Source organism: Grammomys surdaster, unplaced genomic scaffold (assembly GCF_004785775.1).
Source record: "Grammomys surdaster isolate TR1022 unplaced genomic scaffold, NIH_TR_1.0 310, whole genome shotgun sequence".
Taxonomy (NCBI): domain Eukaryota; kingdom Metazoa; phylum Chordata; class Mammalia; order Rodentia; family Muridae; genus Grammomys; species Grammomys surdaster.
In genome coordinates this window covers 912,681-932,932 of record NW_021604729.1, presented here as the reverse complement: position 1 = coordinate 932,932, position 20,252 = coordinate 912,681, and the positions used below count along the sequence as shown (strand labels likewise).

The 20,252-nt window shown below is 41.5% G+C and overlaps 1 protein-coding gene across 1 annotated transcript; it reads right to left on the bottom strand.

Moving 5' to 3' along the window:
- Nucleotides 1–1,444: 1,444 nt before the first annotated feature.
- Sdhaf2 (succinate dehydrogenase complex assembly factor 2) lies at nt 1,445–20,238 on the bottom strand. The gene is made up of 4 exons (XM_028777503.1): nt 20,085–20,238; nt 14,743–14,960; nt 14,555–14,664; nt 1,445–2,970 (listed from the first exon to the last, which is right to left on the bottom strand). The coding sequence occupies exons 1-4, from the start codon at nt 20,118–20,120 to the stop codon at nt 2,840–2,842; spliced, it is 495 nt and encodes a 164-aa protein (XP_028633336.1). The 5' UTR covers nt 20,121–20,238; the 3' UTR covers nt 1,445–2,839.
- Between the last annotated feature and the right edge of the window lie 14 nt (nt 20,239–20,252).

Below are 20,252 nucleotides of genomic sequence, written 5' to 3'. Positions count from 1 at the left end.
GTCAGAGGACAACCTGGAGGATCAGCTCTCTCGTTCTACCATGTGGATTCTACCATGTGGATCCCAGAGATTGACCTCAGGTCTATGGCTTGATAGAAGCACCTTTACCAGCTGAGCCATCACACTAGCTTTGTAGCACACACTTGTAGTTTCAACCTGCAAGAGGTAAAGAACTGAGGGGAAGGAAGCAGCCTTGACCTGGTTTGATGTGTCTGGAGGAGCCTGTACGAGGGGACTCACAGGATAGGTCAGATGCTCACATGCCCAGTACAGGCTCTGAATGAGGTCACTGAGCAGCAACATGTCAAACCAAGAACAATGAGTCTAGTTGCTGCTTCTCGTGAGTCCTGGGAGGCTGCTGGCCCTGGCAATACGTTTATTAATTTTTTTGGAAATGCACTGTGGCTGGCCTAGTTTTACTTAATGTCTAATAAAAGAAAAAACTGTTTACATAGCACCCTTGGGCTTGACACTGAGCAGCTGAAGTTAGCAAAATCCTTCACTTTCAAAGATGACACAAGCCAGCAGCCTGGAAGGAAAACAATTCCTTTAGAAGCATGCCATTCCAGGTGCAAGCTGAACACTATGTGAAATGAGACGAAATGGGGATAAGAAGGGATGAGAACTGAGGTGCGTACTTGGCTTCTGGGGTTTGTTGTATAATATGCCCAGGATAGATGAGGAAGGTGCTACGCAATTCCTGTGCACTCCTTACAGTCCAGGCGCTTCTATACATAAACCTGTCTGATTAGCACCCCCACCGCCCCAGGACATCCAAAGCCCAAAGGGCTAGCATCTCTGTAAGCTCCTGCTTTTACTCCATAGATCTCATTCCTATTCCTTGCTTAAGTGTTAAAACTTTTCCATCAAAGGATTTGTCACCAGGGTAGGTTTTTTTCTTTCTACTTTGCATTCTAGCAAGGCACTCTGCGGTTATTTTAATAGGCTCATCTTTCAGATGAGATTGCCTGCATGTATGTATATGTGCAGCTGATGATAGGCAATCTGTTAGAAGACAGGCTCAAGTCTCAGGGTGAGGCTTTGAACAAAGGCTCCTGTCTTCCTATGCTATCCCAGGTGCTAGATGACATCCAGTGTTATCTATTATAGCTTTTAGCAATCTTGAGACTTAAGTGATTATCACCCTTAGTTAGAAACCAAAGCCAGTAAGTTTATCCAGCAGCTAAGCAATAAAGTGAACACTTGAACTTATAACTGCCGTGCTACACTGCTTCTTCTTACCAGAGCTACAATGGGGGCCTGGGTGATTCTGGGTAGAATCTCCTCACTTTGGGAAGTAGCTGGTAGCCTCCTATCCACCATAGCACAATAGAGAGCTGTCTCAGAACTGTCATTCTTGCCTTCAATTGTCCAGAAGAGATGGTTGCTACTAAATGCTAACAGAGAAGCTATGCTGTCGAGCAGAAAGTTCATGAGCTTTGGATGTAGGTCAAACAATAATATATTCCAGCTTTCATCTTTTTATTTACTTTTTTTATGATTTTTTTAAATGTTCATTGGTGTTTTGCCTGCATCTCTGTTTGTGTCAGATCCTCTGAAACTGGAGTTAGACAGGTGTGAGCTGCTTTGTGGGTGCTAGGAATTGAACCTAAGTCCTCTAGAAGAACAGCTAGCCCGTACTCTTAACTGCTGAGCCATCTCTCCAGCCCCAAATCCTGCCTTTTCAATCATGGATATATTACTGACTCCTTCCAAGGCACTCTCTTGTCTATCAACAGGCTCAATGCTATCTGTCTGTGGGAAAGCTGAGTTTACTGAAGGCTGGTCCTCTTCTACCATCTCTGGCCAGGAACTTTTTCCTGTTTTCCTATAGCTCTTGTAGCTACCATCCAAGCCTCTCAGTTCTGGCCTGCTTTCTCTAGCCAACAGTTTCACATACCAGCCAGAGTGACTGCCTCTTCTCAGCTGAGGGCAGAACTCCTGCAGAAAGAATACCTTCAGGAATGCACAACCCTCCTAGCTACTTCATTCTAACAGTGTGCCAGGATGGCCTCAAATTCTTAGTGATGTTCCTACCTCAGTCCTCCAAGGGCTAGAATTATGGGCGTGACCTGTAACACACAGTTAATATGTTACTTCTTATGTGTCATTATTATTTGGGCAACTAAAATAATTTGAAAGGATGTCAGAATGAGGGGAAAGTTTGTCAAAATGCCACAAAGTCAGAAAACTTATGACTATAAGCTTGTAAAACCCCATTATAAGCATGACTATAGGTTGTACAGAAACAGACAAAAATGAAGATAATTGTGAAGGTTAGGGAACTGTCAATTTTCTTCTCTTGATACTCTTCAATATTCAACTATCTTTCAGTTTAAAACATATATGTTGCGAAAATTTGATGAAGATGTTGACTTAAGCAGGATGCTCACAATATTCCTGCTTTGGTGCCCTCATTCCGCTTGCTGTGCCTTTGATGGGCTCATTTCACGAGCTTGGATCAATATTCTTTGGCAAAAGAACTACCTATCAGGTTGGAAGTGGGCAGTTTTATCTTAACAAAGCCCAGGGTGGAGGAGGATGGATGGGGTCAGCTCTTCCTTCAGCAGCAGTCTTTTGTACTGTTGGGGCTGAGGCAGCAGAACGGCTTCCCTATAGTGCCCTCTTGTGGCACACCTGCAGCACAGCACACAGCAGCCAGGTAAGGGGTCTGACCAGTGCTGTACAGACAAGCACAGGTTAGAATGAGTCATCTAACACATTACATGTCTGTCCTGGGAGACGTTCAAGTGTCTAAGGAGAAGCAGGAGGTCAAGGTCAGTGCCAGAAGCAGTTTCTAGCCATATACTGACCACCATAACAGGCAGTGGCATCCAGCTTAATGAGGCTTTTCAAAGAGATACTCCAGATCTGGGGCACGCAGTCTCTGCTCCTTGTTTTTGTTTTTGGCAAATTCTCTCAGCAGTTCCATGACTTCATTTTCAAATATTTCTGGGGCTGGTTTTGCTTCTGCAACAGAAGGGTGGACAAAAAGAATTGTGCATAGTCAATGTTCATGTAAAAGATGTGGAGCTATGAGCTGCATACAGTGCTCCTACCTAGAGAGTCTCAGCACTTACATGAGGCTAAGGCAGGAAGATGTCTGCAAGTTCAAGACCAGACTGGGCCTGAGTGAGTTCCAGGCTAGCCTGGGAAAGAGTCAAACAATATCTCAAAAAACAAACAAACAAACAAACAAACAAACAAACTGGGTCTGGAGAGATGGCCCAGCTATTATGACTTGTTGCTCTTGAAGGGGACCAGAGATGGCTTCCTAGCACCTACATTGGACTTCTCACAATTACCTTTGACTCCAATTCCAGGAGACCCCATGCCCTCTTCTGGCCACCCACAGGTACCCACACATATATCAATAAAAATAAAAAGTAAACCTTTAGGGCCAGTTCAAAGGCTCAATGGATAGACCCTTGCCACCATGCCTGATAACCTGAGTTTAGTCCCTGAATCCACATGGTAGAAAGAACCACTTCCCACAAGAAATCCTCTGAACACACACACACTCGTACAATGTAAAAATAATATTTTAAAGAAAAAGTAAATCAGCGGGGCAGTGGTGGTGCACGCCTTTGATCCCAGCACTTGGGAGGCAGAGGCAGGTGGATTTCTGAGTTCGAGGCCAGCCTAGTCTACAGAGTGAGTTCCAGAACAGCCAGGGCTACACAGAGAAACCCTGTCTCGAAACCCCACCCCACCCCACCCTATCCCCCAAAAAAAGAAGAGAAAAGAAAAAGTAAATCTTTTTTTTTTTTTTAATCTAAAAGCAAGCAAAAACAAAAATCAAGCTGAAACTCTGGCAATGGCCAAGAACCACAGATGGATAAATAGACCATGGGCTATCTCTGTTCTTCCTCCAAATACTCTAGGCTATATACCAGGGTTGGCAAACTGTATTGGTCTATACTTGTAAATAGCTTTGTTAGTACAGCTGCTCTCATTTGCTTGCATTATGATCCAGGCTACTTTGTATTACAATGGCAGAGCTGAGGAATCACAACAGAGCTCATATGGCCTAAGATTAAAATATTTACTATCTGGTCCATAAGGAACAAATCTCATGACCCTTGGCTGTACAATCCTGGCTGTCCTGTTTGGCTTTGCATTTGGCCTCAGTCGTCTTCTGGGTACACTGAGTAGTTTCCCCCTTATCTGTGGTTTTACCATCCACAATATCATTTACCTTGAGTCTTCTACAGTTTGACAAAATACAAGATTCCAGAAATAGTGAGTTTTATTTAAACAATTTGTCGAAGGTTGATGAAATGTTAAGCCATCTTGCTCTTTCTGTCTTGCGTATGACTCATGCTTATCCATGCACCCACACTGTGTATGCTACTCGTGAGAGTCACTTAGACACTTCTGTTTGGGGAATATAGTGAATGCATAAGTATTGCAAGCTTATGTTTAAGTAACCACATTTTTCATTTTTGTTTGTTGTTTGTTTTTGAGACAAAGTTTCTCTGTGCAACCCTGGCTGTCCTGGAACTCAGAGACTGCTTGTCTCTGGCTCCTGAGTGCTGAGATTAAAGGTGTGAGCCATCACTGCTTAGTTATTTTTTGAGACAGGGTCTTACTAAGCAACTCTGCTGGCTGTCCTGGAACCCACTAGGTAGACCAGGCCGGCCTCAAACTCACAAAGATCCACCTGCCTCTGCCTTCTGAGTACTGGGATTAAAGGTGGATAACCATACTCTTTTTAATCAATAACAAACCCAAAGCACAAGAGTACAAAGAAGGCGCTGGGGCACAGACATGGTGCTGTGTAGCAGGTAACACTGCAGGGTACATACATGGGAAAAGCATGGACTACATGGGCTCAGTATCCTCCAGGTTTAGAAATCCACTGAGAATTCTGGAATAAACTCCCTGCAAATACAGGGAGACTACAGTAATGCATTTCCTTTTATTCTTTCATGTTTTGAGGGCTCCATTTCCATCCCTCCCATTCTAAGCTATAAACTTTCTGAAATAAAAGTTCTGCTTCTTCTCTTTATCAGTAAGAAATCCTTGGTTGCAAATGACAAAAACTAACTACAGTAAACTTAAGCCAATGGGAATTTCTGGGAAGAAATGAGAGGCCCAAAGAATGAACATAAATCTGCAGCATGAGATGTTAGTAGACAGGCAACAGGGCTACAAGACAAAAAGCAAGAATGCAAATCTTGTCTAGTGGTAGGAGTTCAGCAGTGTTCATCATTTTCAACCTCTCTTTCTACCCTAGAGATAGTTGTCCAAGATGCTAATTACAAGCAAAGCCTCCTACCAGCAAAATTTAGGTGACAGTCTCCAGAGGATTAAAAATATGCTAAAAAGAATCCCTTCGAACTTAGATTCTGTCTGCCCAGAGCCCAGCACCCAGGGAGAGTTCTCGGTGTTTTGTGATTTGGGAGGGGTTTAAATTTTTTTTTCTCTTGGGCTAGAGAGATGGCTCAGTGGTTAAAGAGCACTGACTGCTCTTCCAGAGGTCCTGAGTTCAATTCCCAGCAACTACATGGTGGCTCACAACCATCTGTAATGAGATCTAATCCCCTCTTCTGGTGTGTCTGAAGACAACAACAATGTACTCATATACATTAAATGAATAAATAAATCTATAAAATAATTCTTTTCTTAGTATTTATTTTGTGTGTACGAGTGTTTTGCCTGCAGGTATTTATGTGTACCATGTACATGACTGGTGCCAGTGAAGACCAAAAGAAAGCATCAGATCTCCAGTAACTGGAATTTTAGTTGTTTGTGAGCAACCATGTGAGTGCTTTGGGTTTTCTTCAAGAATAGCCTCTATTTTACTTTTTAAAACTGTATGCACACGCGTGTGTGCATGCGTGCATGCATTCGTGTGTGTGCATGCAACACATGCATGCTATAGTATAGCTTTGGAGGTTAGGTCTCTCTTCCCACAGTGTTTCTGTGCTGGATGTTCTAAACTGGTTGGCCTACCAGCTTCCAGAGTATTTGCTATAATAGTACTAGCATTACAGATATGTACCACTTGGATTGTGGGCCTATAATTCTAGTACAAAAGTAAGTAGATCTCTATGAGCTCAAGGCCACCCTAGCTACATAGTGAATGCCAGGCCAGCCATAGCAACATGAGACCCTGTCTCAATAAAAAAAAAAAAAAAAAAAAAAAAACCCACATTCCACTGTATGAGCTCTTTACATGAGTGTTAGCACATACCTATTAATCCCAGCATTGGCAAAACTGAGGCAGAAGGATCAAGACTTTAAAACCAACGTCAGGTCAAATGGAACTTGCCTATAATCCAAGAACTCTGGAGGTAAAGGGTAGGCAAATCTCTGTGAATTCCAGGACATCCAGGGCTACACAGACCCTGTCTCAAAAGGAAGGAAGTGAAGGAGAGAAAGAGAGAGGGGGGAGGGGGAGGGGGAAGGGGGAGGGAAGGAGAGGGAGAGGGAGAAGCATTGGAAGCCAGCCTAGGATACAAAAAGAAACCTCAACTCAAAAAGCTAACAAAGGGCTCAGGAAATGTCCCAGTAAGTAAAGCACTTGACATGCAAGAATGAAGGCGTGCATTAGAATGCCCAGAAGTCACATATAGGAAGGCATGCAAGTACACATATGTAATCCAAGTGCTCCTATTCCTCCACCAAGACAGGAGAATGCCTGGAAGCACATAGCAAACTCCACACAGCTATTTGCTGTGTTTGAATTCCATCCCCAAAGCTCATGTTAAGGTAAAAGAGAACTTCACACTCAGACTTCCACAGGTGCACTGCCTGTCTGTCTCTCTGTCTCTCTGTCTCTGTCTCTCTCTCTCTCTGTCTCTCTCTCTCTCTCTCTCTCTCTCACACACACACACACACACACACACTTCAATTTTTTTAAAGCAAACAAACAAAAAATGTGATGTTGAGCCTAGAGAGATGGCTCTGCAGCTAAGAGCATATACTGCTGCTCCGCAGGACCCAAGTTTGATTCCAGCACCTGTCTCAGGTGGCTCACAACCACTTGTAATCCTGCTCCAGGGGAGCCAATGCCTTTGGCCTCCACTGACACCTGTACCCACATGTAGCATATAGACACACATACATATACATGATGATAAATAAAATAAACCTAGAAGGAGGGAAACTACAACAAGAAAGCAAAAAATAAACAGACTCAGGGATAACTTGTGTTGACTCCCAGTAAGAACCGAAAGTAATTATGACTAATATCAAAAGCTCCGGTGGAAAAAGCGGCAAAATATAAGAACAGATGAATTCCAGCAGGGAGCTAGAAAGTCTAAATGTCATATGAAAAGCTAAAAATAAAATCACAGCAGCAGCAATGCAAAATGACTTCAAGGGGCTCATTGTGACATCTGACACAATTCAAGAATCCATGAAAGACAGGCCAAGAGATGTTGCCAAATAACAAGGACCCAAAATGATTTACAAAGAGAAAACCACAGAGAACAAATGCCAGGAACTGTGGACACAAGTTGTTCAAAGCACAATCCGAATTACAAAAGGAAAAGGGAACATGAAGAAGGCTGAAGAATTTTCCAATAATAATCAAAGCCATAAAAATCTTGAGAACTCCAAACAGGATAAATACCAAAACTAAGACCTAGACATACTGCTATTGTTAGGATGGGGACTGTCCCTGCAAGGACAATGTCCCCTGTGTATCCCTAGCTTGGTGCTATTGGTAGGTAGTGGAAATTTTGGGGACCTAGAAAGTCTTCCAGTCATTGGAGGTATGTTCTTAAAGGAAATAGCAGTATCCAGTCCCTCCCTTTCCTACCCCTCAACACACCTGACACATGCCTCCTGGCCATGGAAGAACACTGCTCATCATGGACTTGCTGCATCATGCGCTGCCTCACCTACATACCTCAGTTTTACCAGTACTGGAGCCCATCACCTAGTGACTGAACCCCCCAAAATTGAGAGCTAAATAATTCTTTTCTAAATTAGCATGGTGGCCTGTGTCTGTAATTCCCGCTACTCAGGAGGCTGAGGTTTGATGGAGGCTTAGGAGTTTGGGGTCAGCCTGGGCAGCACAGTATAATCTCATCGCTTAAAGTTTTAAAATGGTTTTTTAATTTTGGATTTGTTTATTTATTTTATGGGTGTGAGTATTTTGCTTCTGTGTGTACATATACCACATGAGCCTACAAGTAGACGCCAGAACTCCCTGAACTGGAATTACATGCTGATAGCCTGGCAAAAGAAAAACACATTCATGAACTGCTGGAAAACAAACAAACCAACCTATGAGCCTTCAGTTTCATACCCAAGGCAGAGAATTTAAAGTAGCCAATTTGTGCTACAAGTAATAGCAAGGGAAGTTCAACAGAGGCATTATGGTGGAACAGGAACAGAGATTTATATAAAGAAACAACCATCTCCAGAAACAGCCAAATGAGAGTTGATTTTTCCCCCTTTACTGCCCACAGTAAAACAGGAGAAATGTTTTCCAGGCTTAAAGTAAAAAGAATGGCAGTAGCATAAGAGCTGAGGGCAGGGCAGAGCGGGACAGGGCAAGGCGGGGCAGGGCGGGGCAGGGCAGGGCAGGGCAGGGCAGGGGGCACACCCTGTTGTCTAGGCCTCACATTATACATGAGGCTCATGTGTCCTGCAGGCAGACTCTGATTAATTACAACCATATACTGTGAACCCATGAGCAATCATTAAAAACCTTTAAGGACATAAATAAGCCAGGAGTGGCAATACCCACCCCCCCCACACACACATATGCACACAAACAAACAAGTAAGGGAGAAAGAGACAAAGAACAGATGGAAGAAACAAACAATCAAAAATGGTAGAGTTCACACATTGAGAATCAGTAAATATGAAAGATCTAAACACAATAGTGAAAAACAGAGACTGTCAGATTGGGTAAAATGAAAGAACATGCATTCTGTCTACAGAAAAACTCAATGTAGATATAAAGACAAAAGCAGTTTGTGACTTTATAATGTAAGTACTCTAGCTGATAATGGAAGAGGAAGTCAGATAAATGTGAAGTATGAGGAAAGACAGCCACTCCTGAGGCAGAGAGAGCTATGGAGCAAGGCCCTCAACAGCTGAAAGACACTCACTGCTGGCAGATCAGTTAGGAAAGTCAGCCCCCCAATGTCAAGAAAACAAATTCTCAGAAAAATATGTCAATGAGCTTAGAAGTAGATTCTTCCCTGAGTCTCCAGATGGAAACACACATCACCTGACTCACTGACTTCAGAATGTGAGATCTGGGCAGAGCTTTTGACCCATAGAACTTTGAGCCAAGAAACTGATGTGGCTCCAAAGTTAGTAAACTTAAAAACTTGGTAATTTTTTACAAAGCAAGAGGAAAACAATCTGAACAGACAGGTACACACTAGGCAAAAACTAATCAAAAGAAATCTGAAGGCTCAGCAAGCTGGCTTAGTTAATCACAGAACTTGCCCTCAAACCCTAGACCCTGAATTCAATCCCTGGAACCTACAAGGTGGAAGCAAAGAATCAACCCCCATAAGTAGTCTTCTGACTTCCACATGTACACTGTGGAATACAGGTGCTACTCCTTCGCAAACACAAAAATAAATAAATAATAAATTAAAAAAAATCCCAGACATGTTTGCACCTAACACCTGACCCTTGAAAATATAAAGCAAAGGTCAAGGGAAGGGAAGAGGATTACTGAATTCTCAGGCAATCCACAATTATAGCAGATTCCAATGTTCCTCTCTCAGTAACTGATAGAACAAGCCCTCAGAAAATGAAAACCATGAAGAACGCAACACCATCAACCACCTAGTCCTAGCTGACGCTTACAGAATGCACTGCCCTGAAGAACAGAAGACACACATCCAAGTGTACATGGAATATTTACCAAGGTACTTGTACTTTAGGCCCGAAAGCAAACTTAAAATCTGGCAATTTACCAAATAGTTAAACATGGGCTGAACAGAGTCATAAGAGAAATTATAAAATAATCTGAAATGTAAAATGTCATGATAATGAAACATAAATGAAAATGTAAAAATATGTAACAGGAAGTTAAAACAGTGCTTACAGAAGAGATTTCAACTTGTGGGTCACATCAGATATTTATATTACAATTCATAACAATAGCAAAATTACAGTTATGATGTAGCAATTAAGTAATTATATGGTCAGGGTCACCACAACATGAGGAACTGTATTAAAGGGTCACAGCATTAGGAAGGTTGAGAACCATTGGCTTAGAGAGACCAAATGTTTATGGTGGAAAAGAAGGTTTCTGATGAAACTTTAGCTCTTACTTTAAACAACTATGAAATGCCAATCACACTTAAGACACTTAAGAACATGAGGAAGAACAGAAACCACTGGAACTGAAAACTGAAAGCAACACAAAATACCAATGAAATAAAAGGCATGCCCTCTGAAAGAGACAATGAAATTGATGGCAACTTCTGGGTACATTGATCAAGAAAAAAATGAGGGAGAAAAAAAACAAATTACTAATAATAGATATAAAAGATATACATTACTATTTATTTGGGGAGGATGGTGAAACAAAGTCTTACTGTTCAGGAACTTACTATGTAGATCAAGCTGGCCTCAAACTCACAGAGATCTACGTGCCTTGCCTCCCAAGTATTGTGGTTAGAGATGTGTACCACTATTCCTGGCTTATCATTTATTCTTAGTAAGTGTAGGGGTACACAATGGGAAGGAACACAAATGCCATAGCATGCATGTGGAGGCCAGAGGAAGGTCGCCAGGCCACTGACTGAGGCATACTACAGGTCCAGGAAAGGAGCCATTGCAAATAAAACCTTATCTACATACCTGACAACTTAGATGAAATAACAAACATTCTGAAAGACAGATGATTGAATTCCCACCCCAGAAGCTATAATCATTCAGTATCTACTAAAAAATACTCGTTTCATAGTTTAAAATATCCAGGAGGGAAAACCAGTAGTCCAGATAACATTATTAGCAAATCGTATCACATATTTATGGAAGAAATAACATCAATTCTGCATATATTTTTCCACAAAATGGACGAGGAAAGAGCACTTCACAACCTGTGTACCAAATGACAACTTATGAAATATTATATACCAATACACAGGGAGACAAAAAGTTCTTGAATTGTTAACGAATCAAAACTGTCTAGTTTCATTTTGGGACAGAAAGCTAGTACAGGATTTGAAAGTCAAATAACTTATATAACTTATATTAATATAAGTTATAATAATATAACTTTATTAATATAACTTATATTAATAAACATGGGTTGGAAAGTCCCTTTACCACAGACAAGGAGTGAAGAAGGTACCATTCAATTTCCCAAGGGTGGAGGCAATCAACACTCCTACTCATCTACGACATCTCTGAACCACAAGCAACACGGCAAGGTAACTGTACGGGTGCAATAATGGCACGCAGAGCGCAGCGGTGACCGCCCGTCCTCTGACTGGACTGAAGAGCTGCCCAGCAAGAGGGGACCATGCCTGGTGCTGAAAACCCAGCCAACTACTCAGGGGAAGTGAAACCATAGAGCTTGGAAAAACCTACAACTGCCACTGCACTAAACAGGCATAATCCCTAACTACATTCTAAATAGTCATCCTTATATCACAGAAAGAGCAGTTCTCACCCTCTACCAGGGAAATTTCTCTTTGCAACAGAGACTATTAGAAAATCACAATTGATTAAAATGCAGTTGTGGAGTCCAGTCCCAACTAATACAGCCATAACACAACCCCTACACCTAAGATTCAGGGATCATTGTGGAAGAAGGGACAGAATAGTTTCAAGAGTCAAAGGAGCAAGAAGTTTACTATTAGATTATATCTTCTAGCAATGTCAGATGTTACACCCTTCAAGTCCCACCAGCAAGGCTGTCACACTGACATGACAATGTGTCCCTTTATACCTTGCCCCTGGCAATCACTGGTATCTATTGTCTCTGTTGTTTTGTCTTTCTCAAAATATGATAGAAATAGAAGCACATAGTAGATACTCCCTGAGTCTTAGTATAATAAATGAAAACTAGGGGCTAGGCTCAGCAGTTAAGAACACTAGCTGCTCTTCCAGAGGACCCTTATGGCAGCTCACCAATGTCTGCAACTACAGTTCCAGGAGATTTGACACCTTCATATAGACATATATGCAAACAAAACACCAACGTACATAAATTAAAAATAAATAAATATATTTTTTAAAATAAGTAGAAATTATGGCCAGCTGCCTGTTTTTGTAATGGTTTAAAAGCGAAAATTGAATTTTACTTTTTATTTTGAGACAGGGTCTCATTATGTAGCCTTAGTTGGCCTAGAATTCCCTATGTAGAGTAGACTGGGCTCAAATCAGAGATCAGCCTACCTCTGCTTCCCAAGTACTGGAATTAAAAGTGTATGCCACCACACCCAGCAAGAATGATCTTTAAATGGTTGAGGGGGTAAAGTCAAAAGAATAGTACTTCATGATTGGAAAGTATATGAAGTTCAAATCTAGTGTCCATGAGTGACATCTATTGAAATATAGGCACAGTCCTTTGTAAACCTGCTATCTGCGGTTGACTGCATGCTACAGATGAAGTTATAGAGTTATGAGAGACCATATGGCCTGCAGCAGCAAAAATATTTACTGTCTGGCCCATATGGATAAACTGTGGCATAAAAGTGAACATACTCAAGAATCTGATGATTCTTCTGGGTATTTATTCAAAGGAAACCTGACATTTGTTTACAAAATTGGTACACAAGTGTTTATAGAGGCTTTAGTCATAACTGTCTACAACTGGAAACCCTAAAATCCTTTTACTGGTCAATGGATACATTGTATAATCTACACACTGGAATATTATTCAACAATACAAAAGAACAAAGTATTAACATAAGCAACAAAGGTCAATCTCAAATGTCTTATACTAAAGCCATCATTAAACTTGTTCTACATAGGGCTAAAGAGTAAATATTTAAGATTTTCTGGGTTTTCAAATAACCAAATAAGCATCTAGACTCCTATATTCTAAGAAAGGATCTACTTTATCTTTAATTTTGACTATGTGTCTGTGCACATGAGTGTACATGTCCATAAAAGGCCAGAGGCTTTAGATTCCCTGAAGCTGGAGTTACAGCCAGTTATGAGTAGGCAGTCTATTAATACGCAGCTTAAGATGGACATTACACTAACATGAAACTGTCTAAATCACAGAAACTCAGGAAGTTGGAGAGCATTACTCTGAAAGAGTCAATCTCCATAATGTCTGTGGGCTCCAATTCAAAAATACTTGATTTATTTGCATACTTCTGATCCTACTTCCTTTTTTTTTTAACTTTTATTTTATTTTATTTTATTTTATTTTATTTTATTTTATTTATATGAGCACACTGTAGCTGTCTTCAGACACTCTGGAAGAGGGCATCAGATCCCATCAGATGGTTGTGAGCCACCATGTGGTTGCTGGGAATTGAACTCAGGACCTCTGGAAGAGCAGTCAGTGCTCTTAACCACTGAGCCATCTCTCCAGCCCCTGATCCTACTTCCTTAAACTTTCCCTTTAAGAGCCCCTCACTAGCCCCCAGTATCAAGGTAAAATTTGGATGAGCCCTCCATCTTTTCATTAAGCTGACTTTTAGAATAAAAAACCATTATCCTAGCTAAGTATGGTAACACACGTCTGTATGCCAACACTCTGTAAAACCCAGTCCTGAGGAGGCTGGGATAAAAGGATCATGAGTTCAAAACCAGCCTGACCCAAACAGTGAGTCACTGTCTCAAAACAAACCTGCCTAGCCACTCATCCCAGCATTTGGGGGATGGGGTTTGGGAGACAGAAGCAGGCAGATCTCTGTGAGCTCAAGGCCAGCTTGGGCTTTAGGGTAAGATCCTGTCTCAAAGACAAAACAACCTTACTTTGACACCTTGTCTCTCAACTCAACTGGCTTGTCCTGCAGGAGGTGGCCCAGCCCATCTCACTGGGTTCCCAACCTATTCCTCAACCTTGCCTTTGACCCTGGGCCTTCACATGCTTTACTACTACATTCCCTTCACCTAAGCCACACTGGACTCCATCTGCCCCACACAAACCTTAACTGAGAGCAGAAAAGGCCTTGGTGCAAAGCCTGATGACCTCCTTTCAATCCCTGGGACCCACATGGTGAAAAGGAGAAAACCAACCCTTCTAAGTTATTCTTTGTCCTCAACACCTATGCACATGTATGCTTACTTAGACACGAATACAAAATAAAGAAATTAATTTAAAATATTTTTAAGAGAAACATTGATTAAACAAATTTTGCACATTCTGGAAAAATTTGAACAGTGTTTGGGTTTGGTGTCTATTATATGAATAAGAAGGATGAAAACAGGGCCTAACTTAGTAGTACAGGCCTTTAATCCCAATACTAAGGAGGCAGAGGCAGGCAGATTTTTGTGATTTCAGGGGTAGCCTGGTCTACATAAAGTCCCAGGACAGCCAGGGTTATACAGAAAGTCCCAGTTTAAAAAAAAAAGAAAACACTTGCTAAGATACTACTTCAGACATAATAGACTTGTTATCCTACTATCCCAAGATGCAGTTCGTCATGTGACATACCTGTGGCCCAGTAGTAAATATCCCAGTCATTGCTAGGCTCGTTAATCAGGCGATCGTAGAGGTTCAGCTGCTTTTCTGTCATGTTGTGCAGATATTCTTTAGCAAAGAGGCTAAATGAGAAAGAAAATGAGGTTGATAAGATTGCCTTGTCAAAGAGAAGTGACAACCAGAGCCTTCTTCCCTACTACCTGAGGAGAATGCAGTTCTCCAGCATCCCCCTCTTTCTGCTCTCATAGAGTAAGCGGGCTCTTTTGGTTTCTATGGATTCATCAGTTCTCTCCTGCCACGGAGGCAAAGGGATTTCAACCATGTCTTTTTGAGAATCTGTTGGGCTGTCACCTCTGTAGAAGCGTCTGAATAATGTCACACCAAGCAAAGGAGACAGCAGACTGTGCTTTGACAGTACCTGAAACAAACAAATCACAAACATCTTTATAAGACAATGATTACTATTACTGTTATTTAATCAACACATAAGGTGCTAAATGCATTAGATCTCACATAGCCCTGCTGATTTTGGTTCCTTTACAGTCAAGGAACCGAAAACCAATAAATCTAAGGCTTAGAGAGGACAGGCATCGAAACACCACAAATACATGCTCCTAAATTAGGAAACATCCACCTCTAGACAGAAAACAGAGTAAGTACTCCAGATGTGTGTCAACCAATCTTTCCAGAAACTATCACAGCAGAAACACTGTCTCCTTTTGCATTTCTTTAAAACTGTACAGCAGTTGTATTCTAGCCACTCACCTGTTGAATCCAGAGAATACCTACATCTCATAAAGACTCTTGTAGTGAGAATTTTGTTTCTTTCAAAAAACACAGAAATATTATGGGAACATGTTTTCACTTTAATCCCAGACGTAGGATACAAGGCTGCTTTAGATTGTCTACAACCGCTATGACTTCTCCAAGTTTATGATGCTTCAAATTCTGGGAACTTTTCAGAGGGTATATAAAGGCTAGAACCCTGAGAGGCAGGGTTGGTTGCTGTTTGTTAAGTAGTCTGTGTGCAAAGAAGAAACGACAAGAAGAAACTAGGTACTCTGACTTCGAAGATCAAACTTGCCCCAAGAAACTCAACACCCTTAATTGGCAGGAAGTAGTCTAGCAATAATGTCTTCCCCTTTCCCCTCTATCCTTTTTTCTCTCCCATCTAGTGTTGAAAAGGGTAGAAGAAAAGGGGTAGAGAAGGGTCGAAGAAAAACGAACCCACAAAGTAGTCAAAAGCTTGGCTACGAGTGGTGCCAACAATGGGCATAGGAAAATGGGAAATTTGATTTCAAATGGCATAGAGAAAATGGCAGGGGACAAAGGAATATTTTTTTTTCAATACACCAGCCAAAAAATTATTGCAGCTCCTTTCGCTGGGATAACCCCCGCTTTGTTTCCAGAGGGGATTTTCTGGTTTTTCTTCTTCCTATATTCCATTTCAATTAAAAAAAAAAAAATGGGAGAATGCTATGCAACTGGAAAACCTGGAGGTAGAGGTGGAAGCTCTTGGGAGTCGGAGGAGCACCAGAAAAGGGAGGGAGAACAAAAAGACCCAGACTCAGTGACTGAGCATGAGAGCGGGATGTTCCCCTGAGAGAAAAGAGGGAAAGAAACTGTGCTGGAAGGCAGATCCAGGCCCTGCCTGGGAATGCACTTTTGGTTTTCCCAAAGCCCTAGGCAGGGCAAGAAGCTGGGTGGGTAGCCAAGGGGAGGAGGCTATGCAGGGAAACAGGGTCAGAAAAAAAGATGAAACAGCCTGTTTCAAAAAAGAGTTAATCTTGAACTAACTGTGTCACCAGAGTTAAAGGAGAGATGACCCTAGGTTACAAGGTCATCACCATCAGTTTTTCCCAGTAGTTGCCTGCTAACGACAGGATGGCATCCTATAGAAATGATAGATCTAACACACTTTAAAGAGGCCATGATTTCATATGTGAATCATCTGCTTTATGTGAAACAAATTTCAAATTACTGGACTACTCAGAATTATTCCCTAAGACTGGAAGGGATTGGTGACAGCTGTACTAGATGCTGATCCACAACTGCAATGATTAATGTGGTAGAGGGAAGAAACCACAAATATTGACCAGTGAAATAGAGCAATAGGGAATGAATATTGTCAAAGACCAGCTGCTAGTTGAAGGACCACATTCAGACATACAAGAATAGATCCGGGGCTGGAGAGATGGCTCAGCGGTTAAGAGCACTGACTGCTCTTCCAGAGGTCCTGAGTTCAAATCCCAGCAACCACATGGTGGCTCACAACCATCCGTAATGAGATTGGATGCCCTCTTCTGGTGTGTCTGAAGACAGCTACAGTGTACTCATATAAATAAAATAAAATAAATAAAAAAAAAAAAAAAAAAAAAAAAAAGAATAGATCCCAAACCGGAGAGATGGCTCAGAGGTTAAGAGCACTGAATGTTCTTCCAGAGGTCCTGAGTTCAATTCCCAACTACCACATGGTGGCTCGTAACCATCTATAATGTAATCTGGTACTCTCTTCTGGCCTGCAGGTATACATGCAGGCAGAATACTGTACATATAATAGATAGATAGATAGACAGATAGATAGATAGATAGATAGATAGATAGATAGATAGAATAGATCTAATTTGATGGTGCTACTATAGAACAGATAGAATAGATCCAATTTGATGGTGCTACTATAGAACAGTGTCATTTAGCAGCTTTAAGACCTTGGGACAAGGAGCTGGAGAGATGGCTCAGAGGACCTGAGTTCAATTCCCAGAACCACACGGTTGCTTACAACCATCTGTAATGGGATCTGATGTGTCTATAGACAGACAGCTACAGTGTACTCATGTGCATAAAATAAATATATCTTTAAAAAAAAAGAGCTTGGGACAAAGCTGAGGAATCTGGGAAAAGGTCTATCTCATTTACAGAAATTATACAATGCTCTGGAAAAGCCTTCTTTTATTTTTTTCTTCAAAGATTAGTCTCTGCTGTGAAAAAAGTCGTATCAGACCCTGAGTCCAGGACCTCTGGAAGATCATATAGTGCTCTTCACCTCTGAATGTGGCCCTTCACCTAGCAAGGTGTTGATAGGCACTTTGGCAAATGAAAAATGCAAATACAGAATGTAAAAAAGTTATCAGACCATTAAAGGCAGCATCCATGGGCAAGCAGATAAGAGACGTGATTGATATCAGTTCTCACGTGTACCAGGCAAGTATCATAGGACAAGTTATTACTACAGGTCTCCAGTATCACAATGCCTCATGCTTCAACTGTGGGAAATTTGGTCATTTGCAAGAAAAAAAAAATATGACCAAATGGCTAATAGTTTCAGATCTCAAAATGCCTGGTGCATCAACTGTGAGAAATTAACTGCACTTTGAACAGGAAAAATGAACCAGTCATTTCTAACAGCAATAGTTTTTCTAAATATAAACCAGAAATGAGGCCTAGGCTTCCAGGGTATGCAGGCAACGTGGCAAGGGCTACCATTGGAGCAATGAATGTAGGTTCAAAAGAGATACCTAAGACAATTTCTTAACATCCAAAATTTGGGAAAAGAAATGGACATTCAAATTCAAAAAGCCCAAAAGACCTCAAGTATCACAAACCTAAGAAGTCCAGAAGGCATAAATTGTCTAGTAAGTCAGAAATGTGCAGGTATAAAGAAAGACCACATGAGGGCACAATGAAAAAGTGGCTATCTGCAAGTCATAGAGTGAGACCACTAGAGAAAACAACTGTGCCACCATCTTCATCCTGGAATCCTGACCTCCAGAATGTTGAGAATATAAATTTCTATTGTAAGGCAGCTCCAGTAAATGAATACAGCATGCTGTGAAAATTCCAGTCTCCTAAGCCACACATAGCCTAAGCATTTTGGACTATCATCTCTAAGAAAATGCACTTGAAAATTCACTTTAAAAACATCTATATGTGTGCAAGATGGGTGCATGTATAGAGGTGAGAGGCATACCTCAGGTGTCAGTTCTTGCCCTTTATGTTTTTTTTGAGACAGCCTCTTTGTTGTTCTTGCTGTGTGTGACAATCTGGCTGGCCTGTGAACTTCTAGGGATTCTCTTGTCTCAAGTTCCCATCTCTTCATAGCAGCAGATGGGCTGGTCCTGAACCAGTTAAAGAACCAAGGATGACCTTACACTTTTCATCCTCCTGACACCAACTTTAGAGTGCTATAAGTATAGGCATGCATGCCATACTCTGTTGTATATGATGCCAGAGATCAAACCCAGGGTTTCCATGCATGACAGGTGTCGTGTAGGAATTTCCTCTAAGATAAAATCCTCTGCCTCCTCCTTCCTTTTTCTCTCTTTTCTTCTTCTATTGTAGCCCTTGCTGGCCTGGAACTTGACATCTAGATCTTGAACTCGGAGACTCTCCTGCTTCTGCCTTACGCTACCATGCCCAGCCAATACACAGGATGCTCTAAAGAAAAGTAATTAATACACCCTACAGGGATGCTCCTTAAGCTCGGGAAGCAAACAACTCAAAGGCTTAACAAAGTCTCTAAAACTAACCAGCTATACAAGGTCATTCCCTCTCTGCATATAACTTCGGCGGGTATCTGTACACACACAAACACCCTCCTCTGGCCTTCATGGGCACCTACACACATGGTATGCATAAACTCACAAAGGCACATAAACATATGTACATATTTTTTAATCTAAAAAAAAAATGAGGTTACAGAGCATCCAAGACTCTGGGTTTGGCGCTTAGCACAAACAACAAAATTGTCATATGAAATAAATAATATTATATAGTATTAAGGACTTAGCAGTAAAGCATAATAATCATAAATACATGTGGATCTAATAAAGCACTCAAATATATGAAAGAGACACTGATAGAACTGAAGGGGGAGAAAACAACAGATTTTAATGCCACATTTTAATATGGAATAGAACATCCAGATGGGGGAATCAATACTAGACAACCAGAACAATACTAATTTAAGTATATCTGATATATACAGACATTCCACACAAGAGATCATACAAGATGAATATGCCCAGGAGATTACAAGTTGTCATAAAACATGTCTTGATAAGTTTAAGATAAACCATACCAACTAGCTTTCAACACTACTGGAATAAAACCGGAAAATTCTCAAACATGCAGACATTTAAAAACAAAGATGAGACAGAAGAATTGTGAGTTTGAGACCAGCCTGAGTAACAAATTAAACCGGCTTTAAAAAAAAAAAAAAAAAAAAAAAAAGGGAGACGGGAGACCGCACTCAAGAAAGCTAGGCTTTCGAGGGAGGGGACATAAGTGAGATTTGCGTTGAGTCTCGCACGGTGACTGGCCACTTAACCACATGTTACCCAGTATTCTCACTCGAGCACATTGTGGGCTCGGTAAAGAACGGAAAATGACCTGCATGTTTAGTGCCAGTATGCGCCTCGCCTTGAGTGGACCTTCCCTGGTCTGTGGGGTAGGTGAACTCTCCCTACAGTCTCCACGGCACAGAGGAGGACGAAACAGTCCTAGCTGCCGCCCGCCCCGAACCCTAAAACTTCGGCTCTCTCACCCGCGCCAGCGTCGGGATCAAGGTGACCACCGCCATTTCTCCCTATAGCACAGGAAGCTGGCAACCGGGCCACTTCCGGGAATTCCGGGCGGTCGATCTGAGGACTTCACCAGTGTAGGTGGACCCCCAAGCCGGAAGGCGCTTCCTAGCGTATGGCGGAAGTAGCGG

What these genes read in the sequence shown, in the direction of transcription:
- Sdhaf2 (XM_028777503.1), bottom strand. Translation starts at nt 20,120, where the DNA reads ATGGCGGTGGTCACCTTGATCCCGACGCTGGCGCGG. An exon ending in TGATCCCGACGCTGGCGCGG is followed by an intron (nt 14,961 to 20,084) that starts GTGAGAGAGCCG and finishes TGTTTGTTTCAG; the next exon opens with GTACTGTCAAAGCACAGTCT. An exon ending in TATTTACTACTGGGCCACAG is followed by an intron (nt 2,971 to 14,554) that starts GTATGTCACATG and finishes CTTCTGTTGCAG; the next exon opens with AAGCAAAACCAGCCCCAGAA.